Source organism: Nansenia antarctica (assembly GCF_963989245.1).
Source record: "Nansenia antarctica genome assembly, chromosome: 5".
In the NCBI taxonomy this organism is placed as follows: domain Eukaryota; kingdom Metazoa; phylum Chordata; class Actinopteri; order Argentiniformes; family Microstomatidae; genus Nansenia; species Nansenia antarctica.
This window is the reverse complement of record NC_137690.1, coordinates 38,845,863-38,868,362: the sequence shown is the minus strand read 5'-3', so window position 1 is coordinate 38,868,362 and position 22,500 is coordinate 38,845,863. Positions and strand designations below refer to the sequence as shown.

Here is a 22,500-nt window from a genome sequence, read left to right as displayed (position 1 = left end):
GAGAGAGAGGAGAGGAAGGAGAGGGGAAAAGCAGTAAAAAATAAAATAAAATAAAAATAAAATAAAACGCAGGGCAAGGGTGCCCCACAATCCTTTGCGCTGCGCTCACACACACCCAGGTTGGCCAGTCCAGTACCTCCGGGATCCACATGCCCAGAATGTCTGTGTCGGTCGCCAGGTCCTGGCCGAACATGGCCTCCATGGTCTCCTCGTCCAGGTCCAGCTCCAGCTCCTCGTCCAGGTTGAAGTCGTACAGCGCCCCCGGGTCCTGCTGCTGGGCCTGCTGGGCGGCCTGGCCACCCCCCCCCTCCCCCCCCGCCCCACGCCTGGCCGACTGGCTGGACCGATGGGCCTGTACCGAGCGGTAGAGGCCGGCTGGAGAGAGAAGGGAGAGAGGTGGGGGGGGAGGAGAGAGGAGGAGGAGGAGGAGGAGCGAGAGGGTGGGGAGAGTTGGTAGTCGACAAGGTCTACAACGTCTACTAAAATGCAGAGTCAGAGAACACAGAGTGGGAGGGAGAGATAGAGAGGTAGAGATAGAAGAGAGAGAGGTAGAAGAGAGATAGAGATAGAGAGAGAGGTAGAGATAGAAGAGAAAGAGGTAGAAGAGAGATAGAGAGAGAGAGAGATAGATGAGAGAGAGAGAGAGGTAGAGATAGAAGAGAGAGAGAGAGATAGAAGAGATAGATAGAGATAGAAGAGAGAGACAGAGAGACAGAGAGAGAGAGAGAGACAGAGAGAGAGAGAGAGACAGAGAGGGAGAGAGAGACAGAGAGAGACAGACAGAGACAAAGAGAGAGAGAGACAGAGAGAGAGAGAGAGACAGACAGAGAGGGACAGAGAGAGAGATAGAGAGACTGAGAGAGAGAGAGAGAGAGAGAGAGAGAGAGAGAGAGAGAGAGAGAGAGAGACAGTCTACTGTTTGCTGATGACCTGGTGCTGCTGTCCCCAACCAAAGAAGGGCTACAACAGCACCTCGACCTTCTATACCAATTCTCCCAGACCTGGGCCTTGACAGTGAATCTCACTAAGATCCAGTCTCCAGCACCACAAATTCAAATTCTTCCTAGATACAATTGCCCTAGAACAGGGTGCGAAATAAGGGGGAGCTCGGGGAGCTATAGCTCCCCTAGTGGTGACATGAGCTCCCCTGGAAACATGGTTTGTGAAATTTTGGGGGAGCTCTAAAATATTCCAAATTGCGATGGATTTATTCCAAGTTGTGACGGATTTTACCTGGTGTAATATGATTTGTAGAGGCATACAATCTATTTTGATGTTGGTATTAGGTATATGATATATGTGACTGCTCCTGGTGTTTCTGGACACCTCTCGGAAATGAGAAAGACGTGAAATTCGTCTTTCGTCTTTTTTCAGATTTTCGTTTTTTTAGCTAACATTCAACTCGAAGATGTGAAGTACCCACTCGTTATTTTTCCAAACAGTTTTACGTTCATTAAATAAGTGTAATCTATAACACAATGACTTCGTTTCTTGTTGTTTGATGGGGATTCATTATCTTTGATGGGGATTTTCTGTGCTTAGTGATTTCAGGTGTAGCAACTTTCAAATACTCATGTCGTCTTCAATTTGTTTCCGATTTCAATGTATGATGCATCATTTGAAAGCTTACAATCTGTAGTTTAAGCACATGTAAAAAACAGAAAAATGACTTCGCCTACAGGGAGCCCTTTTCATTGGCCTGTGTCACATATTATAGCCTACATATAGGCCTTTATTGGCTACAACTATGCCTGACAGTAACAGAGCGGGGTGCACTGACGCTGAACCCCTCATAGTGATAAGTAGGTGGACAACGCGTGGTGCTGAAATAGCCGACATGCGGTGTGTGGTTTGAAAAAAGTAACGCCAGCTCAGTAAATAATTCAAACTTAATGTTTACTTATAGGCTTTGTGACTGCACCACACATGTGAACAGTAACAAAGCAAATGCAGTTTAATTTTATGAAAAACATTGACAACTAAATCGGCGCAAAAAAAAAAAAAACTGAATCCGCTTAGCCTATATGCTCTTGAAATGACAGAGCAAACACGCTACATTACTAGGGATAATAATTACAATGAGCCATTCATTAAAAATAGAAAAAATAATATTAGGCTATTAAATCTCACTTAATGAGAAAACTGGCATCTCCCATCGGTCACTATTTGTTGGCTATCTGGTGATATGGACGTCTTTGAGTGTCTAGAAAAGCGCTATAAGTCTAATGTATTATTATTATTTATTATTATTATGGACGTCACTTTAACGTCCGGCAGTTATTATGGACGTCCGGCAGTTCTCAAGGTTTTTATGCACCAATCAATTCCTCTCGTGCGTCTTTATCACATTCATTGACGAAAAGGACGACTCGCATGGTGGAAGGGAACATTCATTGTGAGCACGGAAAATGTGAGTCTCACAACGGCTTTGCATTGATGAAACCAGGTAGGATGAACGCATAGTTCGCTGTCCATTCCTCTTTAAATGCCCTGTTTTCACCGTCAACTTTCCTCTTTAGACCTTTGGAGAGTGACATTATGTTTCTCTTGCTAGCTAGCAGGTTAAATGTTTAGCTAACTTCACCCGGCACGCAAACAACCAATCCAATAATAATGTGACCATGTAAGTCTGGGAGGAGGGGGAATAATTATCAGAATGAAACTATGTTAAATAATTATTAGAATAAGTTAGGCTGCGCTACATCGTCAGTCCACACATTTATTATTCAAAACTATGGAAAAGGGTGAAACTACGTTTCAACGTTGTTGAGAATCACAACACAAACTCGCTAGTCAAGCCAAAATACAGCAGCGAAATGGATTGGACATCTACCTAGTTAACTATAACACTACTTTACATTGTTACCTAGTTAACTAGAACACTACTTTACATTGTTAGCAGGCTCACAAAACAAGCCGTGTTAGTTGACTAGCGATGTGTCATTGATTTTCGACAACGCAGAAATGTGTTCACATTTTTCGAAAGAAAAGTCAAAGCATTAGAACGTAGAACGGAAAATCGCACGCGCGCTTTGCGCACGGAAAGCCACCGGCCCCGATTTGGCCAGATTTTTTTTTTCCGTCAGGAGATTTTTTGTTTGTTGCTTTAATCCCTGGGCTCCCCCGCACACCGTGATTTAATTCGCACACTGCCCTAGAACATACAAAGAATTATACCTACCTCGGCCTAAACATCAGCACCACAGGTAGCTTCAACAAAGCTGTGAACGACCTGAGAGATAAGGCAAGGAGGGCTTTTTACACCATCAAAAAGAACATCAAGTTAGACATCCCTATTCAAATCTGGCTCAAATTATTGGACTCCGTTATAGAACCCATTTCCCTCTATGGTTGCGAGGTCTGGGGTCCACCTGCCAACCAAGATTTTGCAAAATGGGACAAACACCAAATTGAGACTCTGCATGCAGAGTTCTGCAAATCCATTCTTCGTATCCAATGCAAAACACCAAATAACGCATGCAGAGCAGAATTAGGACGATACCCACTAATTATAAAAATTCAAAAGAGAGCGTTTAAATGTTACAACCACCTAAAAGAAAGTCACCCTGACACGCTCCACAACAAAGCCCTTACCCACAGAGAGACTCTAGGGAGATGCCCCCTCAGCCAGCTAGTTCTGGGACTCTCACAGTCACAAGCAGAGCCACCTATTAGACTAAACCAAATTATAAGAAAACAAAAAGAAAACTACCTGACACATTGGCAAGAATCAACCAAAAACCAGAGCAAATTGGAATGCTATTTGGCCCTAAACAGAAAATACACAGTGGCAGAATACCTGAGTACTGTGACAGACCCAAAGCTAAGGAAATCTTTGACTATGTACAGACTCACTGAACACAACCTGGCCATCGAGAAAGGCCGCCACAGGGAGACCTGGCTCCCCAGACCAGACAGACTGTGCACCCACTGCACACAAAACCAGGTGGAAACTAGTGTTGTTCCGATACCATTTTTTGATCCCGATACCGATACCGATACCTGACCGTGCAGTACTTGCCGATACCGAGTACCGATCCGATACCACGGCGTTTGAAAAAACAAAACAAAAAAACATGTTTTTTGAGCCGCATATTCACCTCGATGTAAAATTATTGCTAACACTTAGTCTGGCACTGCTCAAAACCTTTGTAAAACTCGTAAAGTTTTTGTAAAACTTAAGTAAAAAAAAAAAAAAAAAAAAAAAAAAAAACTTACGTTTTGGGAAAGTACTCGCCGATACCGATACCAGCATTTTTGTGCGTATCGGTGGCCATGCCGATACTAGTATCGGTATCGGAACAACACTAGTGGAAACAGAGCTGCACTTCTTAACTACCTGCCAGCTGTACAAGGACATCAGGGACACATACTTCCCACTGATCACCAACATCCAGGGAGACTTTGAGGACTTGACCAATGTCGAAAGGCTACCATATCTGCTGGGTGAGGTACAGCAATGTGCAAACACAGCAGCAAGATTTGTTAGTTGCTGTGATAGAAAAAGGCAATCAATTTGTGTGTTGTGGTGTGGTTGTATGGGCTGTTGGGGGCGTTGATTGCAGGATGTGGCCTTGCTGTCTTGTTTTGTCATTATGTTTGTTTGTTTTAAAAGAAAATAAAGAAACATTTGATCACAAAAAAAAAGAATTGAAATAAGTTTTATTTCATTTATTTATTCTAGTATGTAATCTATTTGTAATCTATTTATTTGTAATCTAGTATGTAATCTATTTATTTATTCTAGTATGTACATTACATTCTTTTTGTTTTTTATCTTCACACTTCACATGCTTTGGCAATGTAAATGTATGTTTCCCATGCCAATAAAGCCCTTTGAAATTGAAATTGAATTGAATTGACAGAGAGAGAGAGAGACAGAGAGAGGCAGACAGAGAGAGAGACAGAGAGAGGGGAGAGACAGAGAGAGAGAGAGATAGACAGAGAGAGATAGACAGAGAGAGAGAGAGAGAGACAGAGAGAGAGAGAGAGAGAGAGAGACAGAGAGAGAGAGACAGAGAGAGGTAGAGGTAGTGTCTCACCAGCGCGGGCCAGCAACGTTCGAGCCGCCAGGTCAAAGCGATGTTTCCTGCTGACTGCCGAGCGACCCCGGGAGGCGGTGCCACTGGAGGCTGATGCACTGTCCTGGTCTAGACCCTCAGGACTACACACACACACACACACACACACACACACACACACACACACACAGAGACACAGAGACACACACACACACACACACACACACACACACACACACACACACACTTCTTTTAGTGTTCAACAATAACATAATAATACCAACAATAACAATAATAGTAAGAATAATAAGAATAATAAGAATAATAAGAATAGTAAGAATAATAACACGAATAATAATAGTAAGAATAATAACAAGAACAATAATAATAATAATAATAGTAAGAATAATAACAAGAACAATAATAATAATAGTAAGAATAATAACAAGAACAATAATAGTAAGAATAATAACAAGAACAATAATTATATATAATAATGAACTATAATAATAATAATAATAATAATAATAATAATAGTTTTATTGTCATGCAATCAACTTGTCAGTCAGTTGTTGTACTGTGGTATTCTATACGGTATGTGACCTGTAGGGGGCGGTGAGGAGTCCTGCCCTACCTCTCACTGAAGCCCTCCTCCATCTCGGCGGCGTCGGCGTTGGGGATGTCCCCGGGGGAGTTGAGGTAGCACAGAGACTTGCCCCCCCCTCCGGAGGCCGTGGCCCCGGGGCAGGAGTCTGGGCCCCCCCCTCCTCCCCCAGGGTGGAGCTCCTCGTCCTCCTCCGTCCCAGGGTGCTCTATCATCCACATGGCCAACACCGTGATGTTCTGGGCATCTGCCTCCCCCTGGGCACCTGGGAGGGGGGGGGGAGAGAGAGAGAGAGAGGGAGAGAGGGATAAAGAAAGAGAGAGGGAGAGAGAGAGAAAGAGAGAGAGAAAGAGAGAGAGAGAGAGAGAGAGAGGGAGAGAGAGATAAAGAAAGAGAGGGAGAGAGAGAGGGAGAGAGAGAGAGGGAGAGAGAGGGAGAGGGGGAGAGAGAGAGAGGGAGAGAGAGAGGGATAAAGAAAGAGAGAGGGGGAGAGAGAGAGAGAGATAGAGGGATAGAGAGAGAGAGAGGGAGAGAGAGAGAGAGAGATATAGAGGGATAGAGAGAGAGAGAGGGAGAGAGAGAGAGGGAAAGAGGGAGAGGGATAGAGAGAGAGGGATAGAGAGAGAGAGAGAGGGATAGAGGGATAGAGAGAGAGAGAGGGAGAGAGAGAGGGATAAAGAAAGAGAGAGGGGGAGAGAGAGAGAGGGAGAGAGGGATAGAGAGAGATATAGAGGGATAGAGAGAGAGAGAGGGAGAGAGAGAGAGGGAAAGAGGGAGAGGGATAGAGAGAGACAGAGAGGGATAGAGAGAGAGAGAGAGAGGATTAGAGAGGTTAGACACTGGACTACAGGGAGACGTGGACATCCTATCCTTTCTGTGAACCTGCTTAAGTCCAGACAGACAGACGGACGGGCCGGGCCAGCAGCAGATGAATGGAGAGTGTTTGTGTGAGCCGATATAAATGACCAGTAAAAGCCATGAGCTAAAAAGTCAAGAAAACTTAATCCAAGTGAAACAGTGCTGTTGGTCACCCTTTTTTTTGCCAGTGCATCAAAGTTTGGTGTCAGTTTGGTTGTGGCAATTCTCAGGACATATCTGAGGTGTTGGTCAGTTAACTGGGATCTGTGGCGTGGTTTGTTGATGTTCATCACGCTGAACGTCTGCTCACACACATATTTCACATACTTTTCACACATCGTGAGGTTAGAATTATAAGGTTCTATCTCCATTTTTGTCAAAATTGAGTTTTTTACATAATCTGATCCATTAGGTGTTTATTAATGCCTGTGTGGTGTTATTTTTAAAATGTTGACATTTTTTAGTTAGTATTTAATAAAATACAAAGGCTCTATCTCACAAAACATAATGGAATGTAAAAACGTTGACGCTCAATATCTCTGAACTACCCTAAACGGATATAGAACCTTATCATTCTAAGCTCACGACATGTCAATGGCATTCCCAGGTTTGCATGAGCTACTTGAATCACGCATTCAACTGGATGCAGAACTGGAACGTAGTAGACGTGAATTCGAACGAGACAGGCGCTCCCTGCTGATTGCGCGATGCAGGACAGCTGTGGGAGGAGATGGTGTGGGTGCTCTCTGCTCCGTAATGTGTCTATATCACAAAATGTACATTTGATAAGTAAGTAGGCTAGCTAAGTATGATTGGAAATGAAGTAGTATCCAGTTGTGGAATTATATTCATCACCACATTGGCTGATGTGATGTGGGTTACCTAACTCCGTAACATTAGCGGAGCAAACCAAAAGTACAAAGTGAGAAACTCCTCGCTGTGATTGGTTAACTTGTTCCACGTGAGAGGATAGACCAGACTCCAGCAAAGGTCAGTTGGGTCTGGAGTGCGCCATCTAGTGGGATCAACTGAAACGCCGGGTATTGCAGGAAAAAGCCTAAATGAATGCGGTCTTTACTATCATTTGGACAATTTTGTACCAATATTCGACGGGCCGGATAAAAAAGCCCAGTGGGGCCACATATGGCCCGCGGGCCGTAGTCTGCCCATGCCTGTAGGGTGTAGTGTGTAGAGCAGAGGTTCCCAAAGTGGGTGCCGCGGCACCTGTCCAGGGGTGCCGCCAAATCTGCTCGTAAAAAAAAAAAAAAAAAAAAAAGGATAATATAAAATTATAATAATAATACATTAATAAACGTTTGTTTATTACATGTGCAATGGAGTTCATAAGCAAATAAAATATATATTTCTCAGATTTGAAAGACATTAATTTACTAACTAGGCCTACTAGTTACTAACTAACTACTCCTCACTGAAGTCTTGGACCAAGCGGTGAAAATGGTTAATTATGTAAAATCACGCCCGCTGAAGTCACGGCTGTTCAGCACATTGTGCAATGAGATGGGGTCCGAGCATGAGGGGCTCTTATTACACACAGAGGTCCGCTGGCTGTCGCGGGGCAAGGTGTTATCCCGTGTCTATGAGCTCCGAGATGAACTGATAACTTTTGTCAGTGAGCACGACTTGCCATACAAAGAACAATTGGAAGATGAATCGTGGTGGATTAAGGTGCCATCAAGGTGCTTTTACCCTTCCCAACCTCCTACTTGTGCGAGCTGGCTTTTTCTTCTCTAGCATACGTCAAGAACAAGACACGCACGCGACTGTCAGTGGAACAGGACCTGCGTGTCGCGCTGTCCACTATCTCTCCCCGCATAAAGAGACTCTGCTCCCAAAAGCAGGCGCATGTGTCCCACTAATGCGCACAACATATTTCTTTGTTTTGTATTTCTCTCAATTTTTACAATTATGTCATGATTATTATTGTTAAATTATTATAGTTGTGAGTTACCCGTTTGGTTCAGATGTGAAATAATAATCTCAGAATGAGCATTGAAATGAGAATTACATTTTAAGGCATTATTTTAAGCCCCCCAAAAAAGCATTGTTCCATTGATTGATTATACAGGCCTTTGATATTTTATTTGTGTGAAGAATTCCCTCTGAGTCTCCTCCCATATTGTACAATCCTTGAGGGCCACAATTTTATTTAATTTAGCGATAGTTTGACTGACCTATGCATTCTTGCCCATCCATTACAGTTCATTCATTACAGTCCATTACTACTCCTAAATTTCGTTGTTTGGTACCTGTACTGTAGCAATGACAATAAAGACCATTCATTCATTCATTTATGACTTTTATTATCTTGTTAAAATTCATTGGGGCAATACTTATGTATTATATAAACACACATTTTCAAACCAATTCATCGTGTACTATTTTTAGTTTAAGCTCCGAGGCATTTTTAAAATCTTCGTAGAGTTGGGGTGCCTTGGAGAAGGTGGAAAGCTTCAGGGGTGCCTTGGTTAAAAAAAGTTTGGGAACCTCTGGTGTAGAGTGTAGTGTGTAGGGTGTAGTGTGTAGTGTGTAGAGTGTAGAGTGTAGAGTGTAGTGTGTAGGGTGTAGGGTGTAGTGTGTAGGGTGTAGGGTGTAGGGTGTAGTGTGTAGGGTGTAGGGTGTAATGTGTAGTGTGTAGGGTGTAGGGAGTAGTGTGTAGTGTGTAGGGAGTAGTGTGTAGTGTGTAGGGAGTAGTGTGTAGTGTGTAGTGTGTAGGGAGTAGTGTGTAGGGTGTAGTGTGTAGTGTGTAGTGTGTAGGGTGTAGTGTGTAGGGAGTAGTGTGTAGGGTGTAGTGTGTAGGGTGTAGGGTGTAGGGTGTAGTGTGTAGTGTGTAGTGTGTAGTGTGTAGTGTGTAGGGTCTGACCTGTGGCCTCCAGAGCCTTGGTGATCTGGCGCAGAGAGAAGCCCATCTCCAGCAGGGGCACGGCGATGGCGGGGGGGGGAGGGGAGGTGGACAGCCTGCTGCTGGGGTCCGACAGGGCTGGGGGGGGCCACACGGAGGACACACACATACACACACACACACACACACACACACACAGACACACACACACACACACACACACACAACACACACACACCATATACCAGACTTGTGATAATTGCATCCAGCCAAATGCATTATCCTGAAGACCAGAGGGGAAGGTTCCATTTCAAAAGCTTTATTGTTCTTTTTTTGGGGGGGGGAAACAGCACACACACACACCTCACACACACCTCACGCACACCTCACGCACCCCTCACACACCCCTCACACACCCCTCACACACATTCCAACTAAATAAGGTTTGTGAAGCAACGACAGGTGGGGATATACATCATTATCGTATGTCAAATGTAATGTTGTGTGTGAGTGTGTGTCCCTGTTAGGGGTGTGTGTGTGTGTGTGTGGGGGTACGTACAGGTTCCTGTTCGGTTGGAGGGTCTGGAGGGCTGGGAGTCAGGGGAGGTCAGGCTCTGCCTGCGGCCCAGCTCGTCCGAGGGGGAGGTGGGGAGGGAGGACACCGGGGGGGTCTGGGCTCGGCGGGTGGGCAGCAGGGTGGTGGTGGGGTAGCTGGAGAACATTTGCCTGATCAGAGAGAAGCAGAGCGGCAGGTGAACACACAACCCCCCGAGAGATGTGTGGAGGACAGACCCTGTCATTTCCATTTGGGTCGCGTGTGCGTGTATGTCTGATATGGGTGTCTGATATGTACATGTCTGGTGTGTGTGTGTGTGTATGTCTGGTATGTGTGTGTATCTGGTATGTGTATGTCTGGTATGTGTGTGTGTGTGTGTGTGTGTGTGTGTGTGTGTGTGTGTGTGTGTGTGTAAGTGCACACCCCCTGGAATCAGAATCGCTTTTATTACATCTCACTGTAAACACACTGTGTGTGTGTCTGTGTGTATTTATGTGTGAGTGTGTCTCTCCGTGTGTGTTTGTCTGTCCGTGTGTTTGCGTCTGTGTGTGTCTGTCCGTGTGTGTCTCAGTGTGTGTGTGTGTGTGAGTTTGTGTGTCTCTGTGTGTGTGTGTGTGTCTCGGTGTGTGTGTGTGTGTGTGTATGTGTGAGTATGTGTGTCTCTGTGTGTGTGAGTATGTGTGTCTCTCTGTGTGTGTGTGTGTGTGTGTGTGTGTGTGTGTGTGTGTGTGTGTGTGTGTGTGAGTATGTGTGTCTCTCTGTGTGTGTGTGTTTGTGTGTGTATGTGTGTCTCTGTGTGTGTGTGTGTGTGTGTGTGTGTGTGTGTGTGTGTGTGTGTGTGTGTACCTGAGCAGGCTGAGGGGCATGACGCCGGGGGACTCGGAGGCGGGGACGGTCTCCGTGTCGGTGACGGGCGTGGTGGCGGTGGTGGTGTCCTCCAGAGAGGAGCTCATGAAGGAGGTGGTGCTGGAGGCAGAGGGGCTGGTGGTGACGGGGGTCTGGGCCTGCTGCTCCCCCTCCAGGCCCTCCTCACACTCTGGGTCGGCCCGCACGCCTGGACACACACCAACCAGACACCCACATGAATGAATGCATTTTCTCTTACGGTTTGTTATTTGAATGGACTTATCCGCTTGTTAAGTCTGACGTCAAAAGTGACGTTTAGCCATTTCCGAGTCCAAACCAGAAATTCCCTCCACCAGAGTACCTGTGAACTACAGCGGTAGAATGACAGTTTAATCGTTTTTTAGACTCGGATCTATTCATACAACAAGGGACACAGCACTTTCCCGTTTTCCCCATATTGTCAGGGTATTTGAGCCTCGGAAAAGCGCTATATAAATATAATTTATTATTATTATTATTTCGGCATTTCGAAGACAGCGCCTCAGCCAACGTTGGACCCGGAAACACGTCACCACTTAACAAGCGGATAGGATCTGTTTCATGTTTCTAAAGCAGGGCTGCTGAGAGAGACCTCAGTAGGACCTCCCCTGTCTGAATTAAAGGTTTATTAATAGTAATACTACTACTACTACTACTACTACTACCAATAGTAATACTACTACTACTACTACTACTACTACCAATGTTTCCTCTATATGCATTGATTCGTGGCAGGTCGCGACGAATCAATTTTCTCCGCCACTAATTGATTGTCCACTTTGATTCAGGCTGCGCAACGATTATTAGTTATTATGACCGGAGAACAGAAAAAAAGCAGATTGAAGCTAGATTTAGGCCGCTTTCAGACCTACATTTCGTTACGAATTAGGGTGTAGTAAGTTACAATATGTTACAATGTTGCAATTAACCTCGTCGTTTGTGTTCGCACTGCAATCGAGACTGAATCGCTCTCAACAGGCGCGCGGCGCGAGGCGACGCGCTTGCAAAACAGTTTTGTGATTGGTCCGAATTTCGCGGGACATTTGGATTTCAGGAAATCACTCTCCTCTCTCTCTCTCTTCGCCCGGCGCCTTTAATCCCGTATCCTAATCGAAAATGCAACATCATCAGCGACGACTGTGGGTTATTGCATTTACTGCTGTTCTCTGGTTCATGTTCTTATACCAGTGCTCAGTATACAAGTATTTTAAATGAACATTCGTAATATAGTCTGATGTTCATGGTCAACTAAATCAGCCTATTTTGTGAAACAAATAATGTTCCCGCTAATGGGTTAACCGAGCACCCTCGCACCTAACGCTAGCTTCGAACTATTCATAGCAATATGCGCGGGGCAAAAATAATCTATTGCCTCTAAAATCATCACGAACAGAACGGCGGAGGTACGGGTAAGCAGGGCTCATGTCGGTGTCATCAAAGGTAAGAGTTGGTTTTCTTTAACTCAGCTGACGCATTACCTTGCTGTCGGTTGTTTACCGAATGCTCCATCTGACTGTCACACTGTGATTTTACTTTTGTAAACAGTAACGTTAGCCGGGTTTGTGCGTGTACTCTCATGTAGCCTACTTCGTATTGATGAGCTGATTATCTTTCATTGTGTGTGTGTGTGTGTATGTATGTTAGGGCTGCCACGATTAGTCGACTAGTCGCGACGACTTCGATTACCAAAATCGTCGCCGACATATTTGGTAATCGACGTCGTCGCATGTTTTTTTGGAGCTGAAATAAGTTTTTATTTTTATTTTTTTCCCTAGCACCAGGGGAGCCCCCACTCCCAAATGTCGTTGTTTGGTACCTGTACTATATCAATGACAATAAAGACCATTCATTTCATTCGATAAGCATTCGTTTTTCTTCCCTGAAGCTGCCACTGGCTAGCGTCTCCCAGTGTCTTTGATGTACATGCGCAGTGTCGGCCATCCGGGGCACACGTGACTTCCCCGGAAAAACAAACAGAGAAATGTCTTCCTGTCCTCGTACCTCTAAAGTGTGGGGGCATTTCAACCACAACGTTGAAAAAAAGAATGTAAAATGTAAAATTTGCAAAGCTGAACTCGCTTATCATGGCAGCACGTCTATGATGCGCGAGCATCTAAAAAGGAAGCACGTTGTGGCAGATGACGAGGAAGAAGATGGCTCGTCTCGGTAAGCTAGTTAGCTTGTTATTGGCTAATGATATCGTTACGTTAAAAGCCTTCTTACATTATTTTACGTTATGTGCTGTAACGTTGTCATCAAAGCGATACTTATCAAATAGCTAAAAATGTTGTCTTAACGTTACAGTGCTAAGAAGGCGCGTTCTACTATGAGATGAGTGAAGCAAAGCAAAACTTTTGTACTCTGTACAAGTATTTATTTTTGTTTTTGTATTCTTTTGGTTGCCTAGTGCCTAGCCTACCTCATTTTACTCAGCAGTTTGCACTCTCTACTACTCTTTACATTACATGCAAGTGATGCCAGAAATAAATCTGCAAAATTCATTAAAATATCTATTTTTGAGTGAACAATCATTTTAATTGTCTTTATTTTTAGTTAGCACATGCCTACAACAACAACTAACAACTTCAAGCAAAATTTAGAAGCTGATTTAGAAGATGATAGCTAAATAAGAGCGATTGAGTAATTGTGCGATAAGCTGTAATTTATGATCTGATTAGTCGACTAATCGTTAAAATAATCGGTGACTAGTCGACTATGAAAATAATCGTTTGTGGCAGCCCTAATGTATGTATGTGAATGTCAGTCACAAGTTTATATTCTACGGATGTTGTTCAGTGCTGTATGCGCGTTCCCGGTTCCATGTGTACTCTTGTGTACTTCATATTTGATGAGCTGATTATCTCTTGTGTACTTCATATTCGAGGAGCTGATGATCTTTCTGTGTGTGTGTGTGTGTGTCATGTGCGTTCCGCATGTTCCGCGGCAGCTGTAGGATATCTTGGTATTTGATCACCTTCTATATAAAATCACCTGCTCGGCTTTAATGACTTAACCACTATTTTTTTTTTTTAATATATGTTGCCACCCTCTCAACAGGCGCGCGGCGTGAGGCAATGCGCTTGCAAAACAGTTTTGTGATTGACAGTTTTGTGAAATTACGTCTTTGTTTTGAGCGCCAGTGCGCGTTTTATGCGCGTGCACGCTAAAAATGACCACCGCGCCACTAATGTGGAAAATCCTGGAGGAAACACTGACTACTACTACTAATAATAATAATAATAATAATACAATACACAGAGACACTAACGGTTACGGTGAGCCTCCGTCTTCCGATTGTCTACCTCCGCCAGCCTCCCACCCCTGTTCGGACCGTGAGTCTCACCCAGGGCCGGCCTGGCCGGCATAAACAGTCTATTGGTGCTTTTCCACTACCGTGCCGTACCGAGCCGGGCCGCGTGAGCCCGGTTTGTTTTCCTTTCTCCACTGCCAACCTAGCCGGGCCGAGCCGGGACGTTTTAGCTACCCTTCCTGACTAGGAACTACTAGGAGCTAACGGTACTTTCGGGCCAGGCTGTGTGACGTGCGAGGCTGCACACCGTTGATTGGTCAATGGAAATCGTCATCCCATGTTCATAGATTTCATCGCTAACCGCCATTTTTAAATACCACAACAGATTTCGCTCTCGGAAATGTCATTTACTTTTTTTGTAATTACTTATTAATAAAGATTTTAAAATATTGATAACCAGCTTATTATCTTAGTTTAATGTCATTTCAATGCATCATAGAACTTTTCTTTACAACAAGCATAACAAAAAAATCGCTATGCTAGACCGTTCCTCAGTCCAACGCGCTTCATCATCCCCCTTCTAAAACTGCCATCCCCCCTTTTCATCCCTTATATCATTTTATCAATGAACATGGTATTACTGTTATTTCAACATTCAAGCCTCTTTCACACATAGTTCCCTGTAACTTCCATGGAATCCCAAGCTGTGCCGACCAGACATTTTCGCCGTTCACTCATGAGCCAAATGAGTAGATTCGCCGGTAGATTCGCATCTTGCTCCCTTTAACACATGTCGGCGTTTCCCTGGTTGCGCGATCTACTAGAACTACTAGATCTACTAGAACTGAAAGTGGCAAGTAACAGGCACGTAACATCTATATGCTGTATAAATAAATATATTTGACTACCAGCAAGACACCGGAGCACTCGTATCTATAACAAACGCGGAGATTGTATGAGCCCCGCGTCAGTCCAATGGAAGCATCAAGCACAGCCTTTCTGTAGAAATACATCGCTCCCTGTCTAACGTTATATACAGGGGTGCACATAACTTTTTGGGGCCAGTGCTCAGAGGAGCACCTAGGGATGCTGCTTGGTGCTCCCCGAGCTTGCGAGTCACGACCCGTCCCACAGGATGGATGAAAAAGGGATACATGGATAACTTATATTAGCAAAACGACATTTATTCATAAATAAAGATGAACGAACAAATTATTGTGTGCAAAACAAAAGAAACAAATGCAAAATCAAATGACTGCTCTTTAAGCATGAAAGTCTGTCAGACTCCTTTAAACACAATGAAATCAACTGACATCTCTTTAAGCACTAACTGAATGTCTGTTCTTTAAACACAATGAAATCAACTGACATCTCTTTAAGCACTGCTCTGTTCTGTAAACACTGAAATCAACTTTTCAACAAAAAGTTACATCCTAAGTATTTATTTATGCTACAAGCTTAATCATCATCATCATCACTGCTCTCTTGACTGCTGTAAGTTATCACTGTCCTCAATTTCAACCATGGTAGAGGATGTTGTAGGCCATCACTTTAAATAGCTCATTATTTTGATTGTGCAACGACGTCTTTTTTTCTTCTTTTTCTAATAGAATTCCCAATCCCAACCATATTCCCTGGGTCAGGGGTCTAGGTGCGATAATGAAGCTGTAAAACAAACGTCTGAACGTTTGAAAGCTTCAGAGTAAAGAAACGTGAAGTCCCTTGGTGTTGTTTTTCCTTTTAGCGACGAGTCGTTCGGGACTGAATGTTCACGTGTCGGCGTGATAACCGTGATAACCGTGCGATACGCGATACGCGGAATGAAAGTACGAGTTACGATACTTTCCGAATGTTTTCGTGAGGGGAAGCGCCGGCAAATAGTTACTTAGTGGGGCTTGCTTCTTGGACATTTTGACGGCTCGTCGGGTGCCTCAGTGATGCAGCAGTCAGCAGTTGGATTTTGAGGAAGTAAATTCCTCTCCCAGCGCTCCCAGCTGTGATACACCTAGGATGCAAGAGCGCCTTCATGCAGCTGATCTGCCGCGCAGCATGCATTTTGGCGACGCATGCGCACTGGCGCACCAGTTATGTGCACCCCTGGTTATATATCTAACGTTCCATGTTTTAAGGCTGATCTGTGCATGATAGTGCTGCATTTTGACATAATTCTTATCGCATTTCTTCCGTTGAGCTGTATAGCGGCACTTATTAAAGTGAAGTGCTCTTATGACACTTAACTCCTCTTACTGTCTCGACTCTGTCCAGGTCTGTGGTGTATAATGGAGAAGCGTTTCTGAAAGTACGGTACGGGTAGGATACAAATGCGTGCCGTACCGAGCCGTACCGGTCTGGTCAATGGAAAAGCACCATATTGCTAGCCGGTTGTTTAGGGCCGCAACCACAAGAGGGTGCCACACTTTTGCCATCGATTTAGCGCCAGCAACCAACCCAACCTGTCAATCCAAAACTCTGCTACCCCCCGGCAACAAAACTGCAAACCTCCGCTAACCCACGCCCCTGCCCCCAACCAACCCAACCCCCCCCCCGCCCTCCGGCCTTACCCGTCTTGGCCTTGCCCCCTCCCCCTCCGTGGTCGTCCAGCAGGCCGTTGACCACCAGCTTGTAGATCATGGCCTGGGCCCGCTCCAGGTCAGCCAGCCCCAGGGCCCGCTTGATGGGCGAGCGCATCACCGCCCGCTTCACCATGTGACGCATCAGGAACTGCAGCGCCGCCCGCATCTCCACCTCCTCCTGGCACACGGGGGAGCTGGCCCCCCCGCCCCCGCTGGCCCCCCCCAAGCCGGCGTTCAGGTCGGCGTTATGGCCGCTGGCTGCCGTGTCTGGGAGCACCTGGAACGTGGGAGGGACCGGGGTGGTTGAGCAGGAAGAAGAATAACAGTACAGTAACACTGCCCTGGGAAAGTCCCGGGCCAGGTAACAGGGTCTTCCTCTTTCAGCTCTATACTCTCAAAGTTGTTTTTATGAAGTAAAAAAACAACAACCTGTCGTCGTTTCTAAACGGTGACACCGATACAGAATCCCGAAAGCGGATCCTCTCTACTTTAACACGAGAACAGCTGTGAGGGGGGTCATTTGACCCCTGTGAGTAAAGAAAAATTGTCTATCTTTGCACTCGATCAAATTTCAGGACCCTCCATTCATGACTTTTCCTAGATATGTGCGTTCTACCACCCCCAGTGTCCTTACATTTTCAAAATCACATCAGGATAAGCTAGTATGAAGCTATTTTGCAAATTTTTCTGTGTAGGAAGCAGGCCAATTTACAAGCGGCCAACTAGTGGTCGTTGTGTGTAAATAGCAGCTTGAGCATTGTAAAGCTAAATGCTCCCGAGGCGGCTCTTTTAGTAGGTAAAAAAAGCACGGCTGTTCTAGTGTTAACCTCACAGCGATGGTTGGGGTTTAAACACCAAAGGTTTGAAAGAAGAACCAAACGCTTCGCCGTCCCGTGACTTACGCGTCGGCGCTGTAGAGAAGACGACTGACCTTGGGGATGAGCAGCAGCTCGGTGTACTTGCTGCAGCTCAGCAGGGCGCTGAGGGTCTTCATGGCGCCCAGGTAGAGGTAGGACAGCTGCACGGCGTGGATCTCCGATTGGCTGGCGGCTGAGGCCACCGCCGAGGGAGGAGGGAGGAAGGCTTCGTGGCTGCGGCTGCCGTGGTGCACCGCCTCGTGGCCCCGCCTCCGGTTGCTGCCCTCAAGGGGGGTCTGAGGAGCTGGGGGGAGGGTGTCGGACCCCCCCAGGCCTCCTCCTCCTCCTCCTCCTGTCTGGAGCTGCTGGGGGTCCAGCAGGGCGTACAGGGAGATCTCACTCTCCGACTTGGAGCTGGGCGCGGCGTGGGCCTTCACCTCCTCCAGGCTGTGGGACACCCGTAGGTCAGAGGTGGTCGCCGTCACGACCACCGCCGACAACGCCACATTCTTCCCCTCGGCCCTGTTGTGACCCTCCGCCTCGGCCCTGTTGTGACCCTCCGCCTCGGCAGCCTTGGCATCGTCGTTCGACCCCGGGTCGTGACCCCCGCCGCCGCCGCCCCCACCGGAGCGATGCTTCTTGTCGTGGCGTCGGGCGCCCAGCTTGGTGGCGTCCTCGTGGATGGAGGTGAGGTAGGTGAGGTCGAGCAGCAGCGAGGCCGTGAGGCCGCGGAAGCGCGACACGTCGAAGGGCAGCGGCTCGCACGGCTCCAGGTTGTACAGCGGAGTGTCACTAGGCGACCAGAAGGTTGGGAAGCTTTAATAATAAAAAGGGGTGGAGGAGCGAAAGAAAGAAAGAAAGAAAGAAAGAAAGAAAGAAAGAAAAGACAGGAAAAACACAGAGTGAGGGAAAAAGATAGGAGGAGAGAGAGAAGAGGCATGCACGGGGAGGGGGGGGCATCTCGATACGCTGGTCAAGTGGAACGTCACTGGCAGGCACCTGAACAAACACGCAGAAGCTTGAACACCGACGTGACGATGCAGATATTAGGCTACCAAACTCCCCCCAAAATCCCCAAATCCCCCCAAAACTCCCACCAAAATCCCACCGTCACCAAATTTGACGCGTGTTCATTCATTGGTTCTTTCTCTATCCTCCCAGAAAACGGAGACGGTGTGAAAAAACTGTGGCAGGTTAGATTTATTTTTGTCTTTTTCTTTCCACGGTTTTCAGCTATATTAGCGACCATTATTAGCCATGTACCACAACGAATGTCTCCGATATCAAATATGAAATAGTCGTATGCTCTCAAAACATCTTTAAACGAGCTATATTGACGAGTCACCGATGGACAAGCTTGCTTTGTTTGTGTCGTGTGGAGATACTTCCATTGGCAGGGTATTCTTTGACGGTGATGTCATCACCATACCAGCGTATAGTCTAAAGGGCCGTCCCTCTCATCGTCTCCTCTTCCTCCAACAACACTGATGTGGACAGGGCTGAACAACACTGATGTGGACAGGGCTAAACAACACGCACAACCGCACGCCTTGTCCAGTTGTTTCAGATCAGTGCCGGTGAAGGGGAGGAGACCAGGACAATGACAGCTTGTTTCCACGTTTTAAAGATACAGCGGTGGAGGCTGGTGGAGGTAGAAATCGGAGGACGAACGCATTAGCCCGATGAGCCCGTCGTCCGATTTCTACCTCCACCAGCCTTCCCCCCTGACATGCAGCCATGCAGTAACTGAGAAGAGACAGAGAGAGAGAGAGGTGGTGGGATGGTAGATGGTGGATGGTGGGATGATGGATGGTGGATGATCTGGAGATTCTGGTGGAAAGAGACTAAAGAATCGTGCAAGTTTTCCCGTGCAAAGAAGGTGTGACTGAATAAACTGTGAATGGGAGGATAGAGAGAGGGGTGGTGAAGAGCAGTTTAGGGAGAGGTGTTGAGAAGAGGCTAGAGCAGAGTTATACAGAGGCACCCGGGGGAGGCTGGCGGAGGTAGAAATCAGAGGCCGGGGGCCTCGTTGTGATGCACGGAGGCGGACGAGGAATGGTATCAAGACGCCACGTGTTCCTCGCTGGGTCCCATGCATCACAACCAGGCCCCGGCCTCCGATTTCTACCTCCACCAGCCTCACCTGGGGAACACGGAGACACAGCCATATCAGAACATCATATCAAACTCCGCTGATGATCAGTGATCAGCCAAACCAAGAACAGTCCCAGGACAAATGAACAGTGTACACACAGTCTATGAAGACACCTATGTGACGCAAGCCAGTCTAGGGCTACACCCACTCGCAAACCCGAAAGGCTCAAGTTATTGTGTCAACGACATCTGGTTTCCACTTTATTCCACAACAGTTTAACGATCACTAAATATTTATAATTTGTGGATTGGATTCACTGTTCTCGTTTGCCGTAGGCTACTGGTAAGGGAGACTTGACTTGTAAACATACTTTCGTTTTGGGACGTGTTCAAAAGCAAAGGACTGTGTGATCATCTATTTATGTGCAGTTATGTGTTAGCATGTTGATGATCTATCAGCATGTTGTGATGTTATAAACATGCAGCTATATTAGATGTTGTAGCGATGTGCCATTGCTAGCCGCTAGCTGTTAGCAGCCTTTGTTGCTGCGACTTCATTAGTCACTTTTTTCCCATTCTGTGTTTGAGGTGGACCAACATTCAAATATGGATATCGTTTAAAAAAAATACATCTGGATTTCAATGTACGACACATCATTTGAAAGCTGTAGTTTCAGAAGATGTAAAAAATAACAGAAAAATGACTTCAGCAACTGGTCCATCAAAACCCTGGCTGGTATCACATAAAAGGCTGGTGTCACACACCCGTGGAGGCCGGCGGAGGCAGAACCCGGAGGCCGGGCTCACCCGTGGTCTGACCCCCTTCCTCCTTTCACATTCGTGACCAAAGAGCCCGCCGTCCTCCGATTTCTACCTCCGCCAGCCTCCCTTGTGACATATTAAAATCCGACACGACCTAAAAACAAACTCATCCTGATCCTTGTCACCCCCCAGCCCTCCCTCCTGCCCGCCCGCCCGCCCGCCCGCCCGCCCGCCCGCCCGCCCGCCCGCCCTCCCTCCCCAGTACCTGATGGTGATCTCTGCCTCGTCCCACTGGACCTTGGCCGAGGTGCTCCCCTCCTTGACCACGCCCAGCAGGGTGGCGTGGCGGCCCGTCTGCTTGTGGATGCAGCGGCCCCCCACGCGCAGCCCGCCGTCCGCCCCCCCGATCACCGCCAGGACGGGCCACACCTCCGTACACAGGGTCCTCAGGTGGTGGTCCGACAGCTCGCCCAGACCCCCGTGCTGCCTGCCGCCGTGGCGACCGCGCTCCTCCTCGCCACCGCCACCTCCTCCCCCCCCCCGCTGCTGCGGATCATGGGTAATCTCTCTCTGGGCATGGTCGTGTTCTTCGCGGCTCTGCACCGAGCGGCTCTTCTTTAACCTTGGAACACAGACGGACGTGAGGCTGTTGTGTCTTGTCGACACCCTACACACTACACCCTACACGCTACACCCTACTACACACTACACCCGGCCTACACAATACAGTCGACTGTGTGTGTTGTGTGGGACAGTACATTTGTGTGACGGCAGCAACGCTATGGCTGTTGGAGGCTGGTGGAGGTAGACATCGGAGGACCGGGTCATTGTAATGTGTGGAATGAGGAATGGTATCAAACTATTATCATGCCTCATTCCAGTCCATGGATTACAAAGAGCCCAGCTACCTCCAGCAGCCTCCTCTGAACCCGACATTAACCTACAGATGTGCTTTTCCGTCCTCAAAACGATTATTTGTTCATTAAGGAATGGTGGATTTTGTACTGGGAACACATTTGTGTGTGTGTGTGTGTGGGGGTTGTTGGACATCCTCCCCAGCTCAACCTACTTCACAATTAGTTAGATTTTTTCAGGACTCGTGGGGACTGATGATGGGCTAAAAGAGGTCCTAATAAAGAAACAAAACCAACCATGCATCCAACCAACCAAAAACCAACTAACTCACCCACCATCCATCCAACCCACCATCCGTCCAACCCACCATCCATCCAACCCACCACACAACCAACTCACCATCCATCCAACCATCCATCCTACAAACCATCCATCCAACCCACCATCCATCCTACAAACCATCCATCCATCCATCCATCCAACCAACCTACAAACCATCCATCCAACCCACCATCCATCCAACCATCCATCCAACAAACCATCCAACAAACCATCCAACAAACCCACCATCCATCCAACCATCCATCCAACAAACCATCCAACCAACCAACCCACCCACCATCCATCCATCCAACAAACCAACCAACCATCCAACCAACCCACCATCCATCCATCATCCAACCCACCCACCATCCAACCACCCACCCACCGACCCACCTCTGGCCCCCTCCCGAGGCGGCGGCTCCCCCCCCTGTGTCTCTGAAGCAGGGTTTGATCTTGTGCAGGCGCTCCATCATGGCCTTGTTGATGGTGTGGGTCCAGGGGTCGGTGCGGTGCAGGATGCGGATCAACTGGGTGGTGGCCTCGGCCAGGACTGTGGCCGCGGGGCTGCAGATGGGGTCCCCCGGGAGGAGGTCTCTGGGGGTGCCCCGCATCTGCATGTCACATATCTTCACCTGGAGAGAGGGGGGGAGGGGGGAAGAAGAGGAGGAGGAGGAGGGAGAGGAGGGAGAGATGGAGACGTATGTATCTGATGTATCTGTATCACGTTGGGTTGGATACCGCTTCTCATCCCGTTCCGTGTATCACAACGAGCCATCCTCCGATTTCTACCTCCGCCAGCCTCCCCTGACCGTACCGGACATACCGAGAGGGAACTGGGAACTCAGACGTAGGACGAGGGGAAACCGGTGTTCTTTTCATAAAGAGTGTCCCACGTTGAGGTCATTAACGTGCTATCCCACAATTGACCACAGGGTGGCAGAATCCCACTACGAACAACTGAACCTTGGTTAGACCAGGGTGTAAGGAACAACAACAATCAA

The 22,500-nt window shown here is 47.1% G+C and overlaps 1 protein-coding gene across 1 annotated transcript in view; it reads right to left on the bottom strand.

The window, feature by feature from the left end:
* The window catches only part of herc1 (HECT and RLD domain containing E3 ubiquitin protein ligase family member 1), a 215,688-nt gene that overhangs the window by 94,585 nt on the left and 98,603 nt on the right, over positions 1 to 22,500 (bottom strand). Inside the window, exons 39-48 of the mRNA XM_080532022.1 lie at positions 21,893 to 22,131; positions 20,586 to 20,942; positions 17,539 to 18,256; positions 16,596 to 16,884; positions 10,746 to 10,953; positions 9,903 to 10,069; positions 9,365 to 9,481; positions 5,656 to 5,890; positions 5,043 to 5,164; positions 116 to 375 (exon numbers count right to left, since the gene is read on the bottom strand). Coding sequence (XP_080388148.1) covers positions 116 to 375; positions 5,043 to 5,164; positions 5,656 to 5,890; positions 9,365 to 9,481; positions 9,903 to 10,069; positions 10,746 to 10,953; positions 16,596 to 16,884; positions 17,539 to 18,256; positions 20,586 to 20,942; positions 21,893 to 22,131 — 2,712 coding nt within the window. The remainder of the gene's footprint in view (positions 1 to 115; positions 376 to 5,042; positions 5,165 to 5,655; positions 5,891 to 9,364; positions 9,482 to 9,902; positions 10,070 to 10,745; positions 10,954 to 16,595; positions 16,885 to 17,538; positions 18,257 to 20,585; positions 20,943 to 21,892; positions 22,132 to 22,500) is intronic.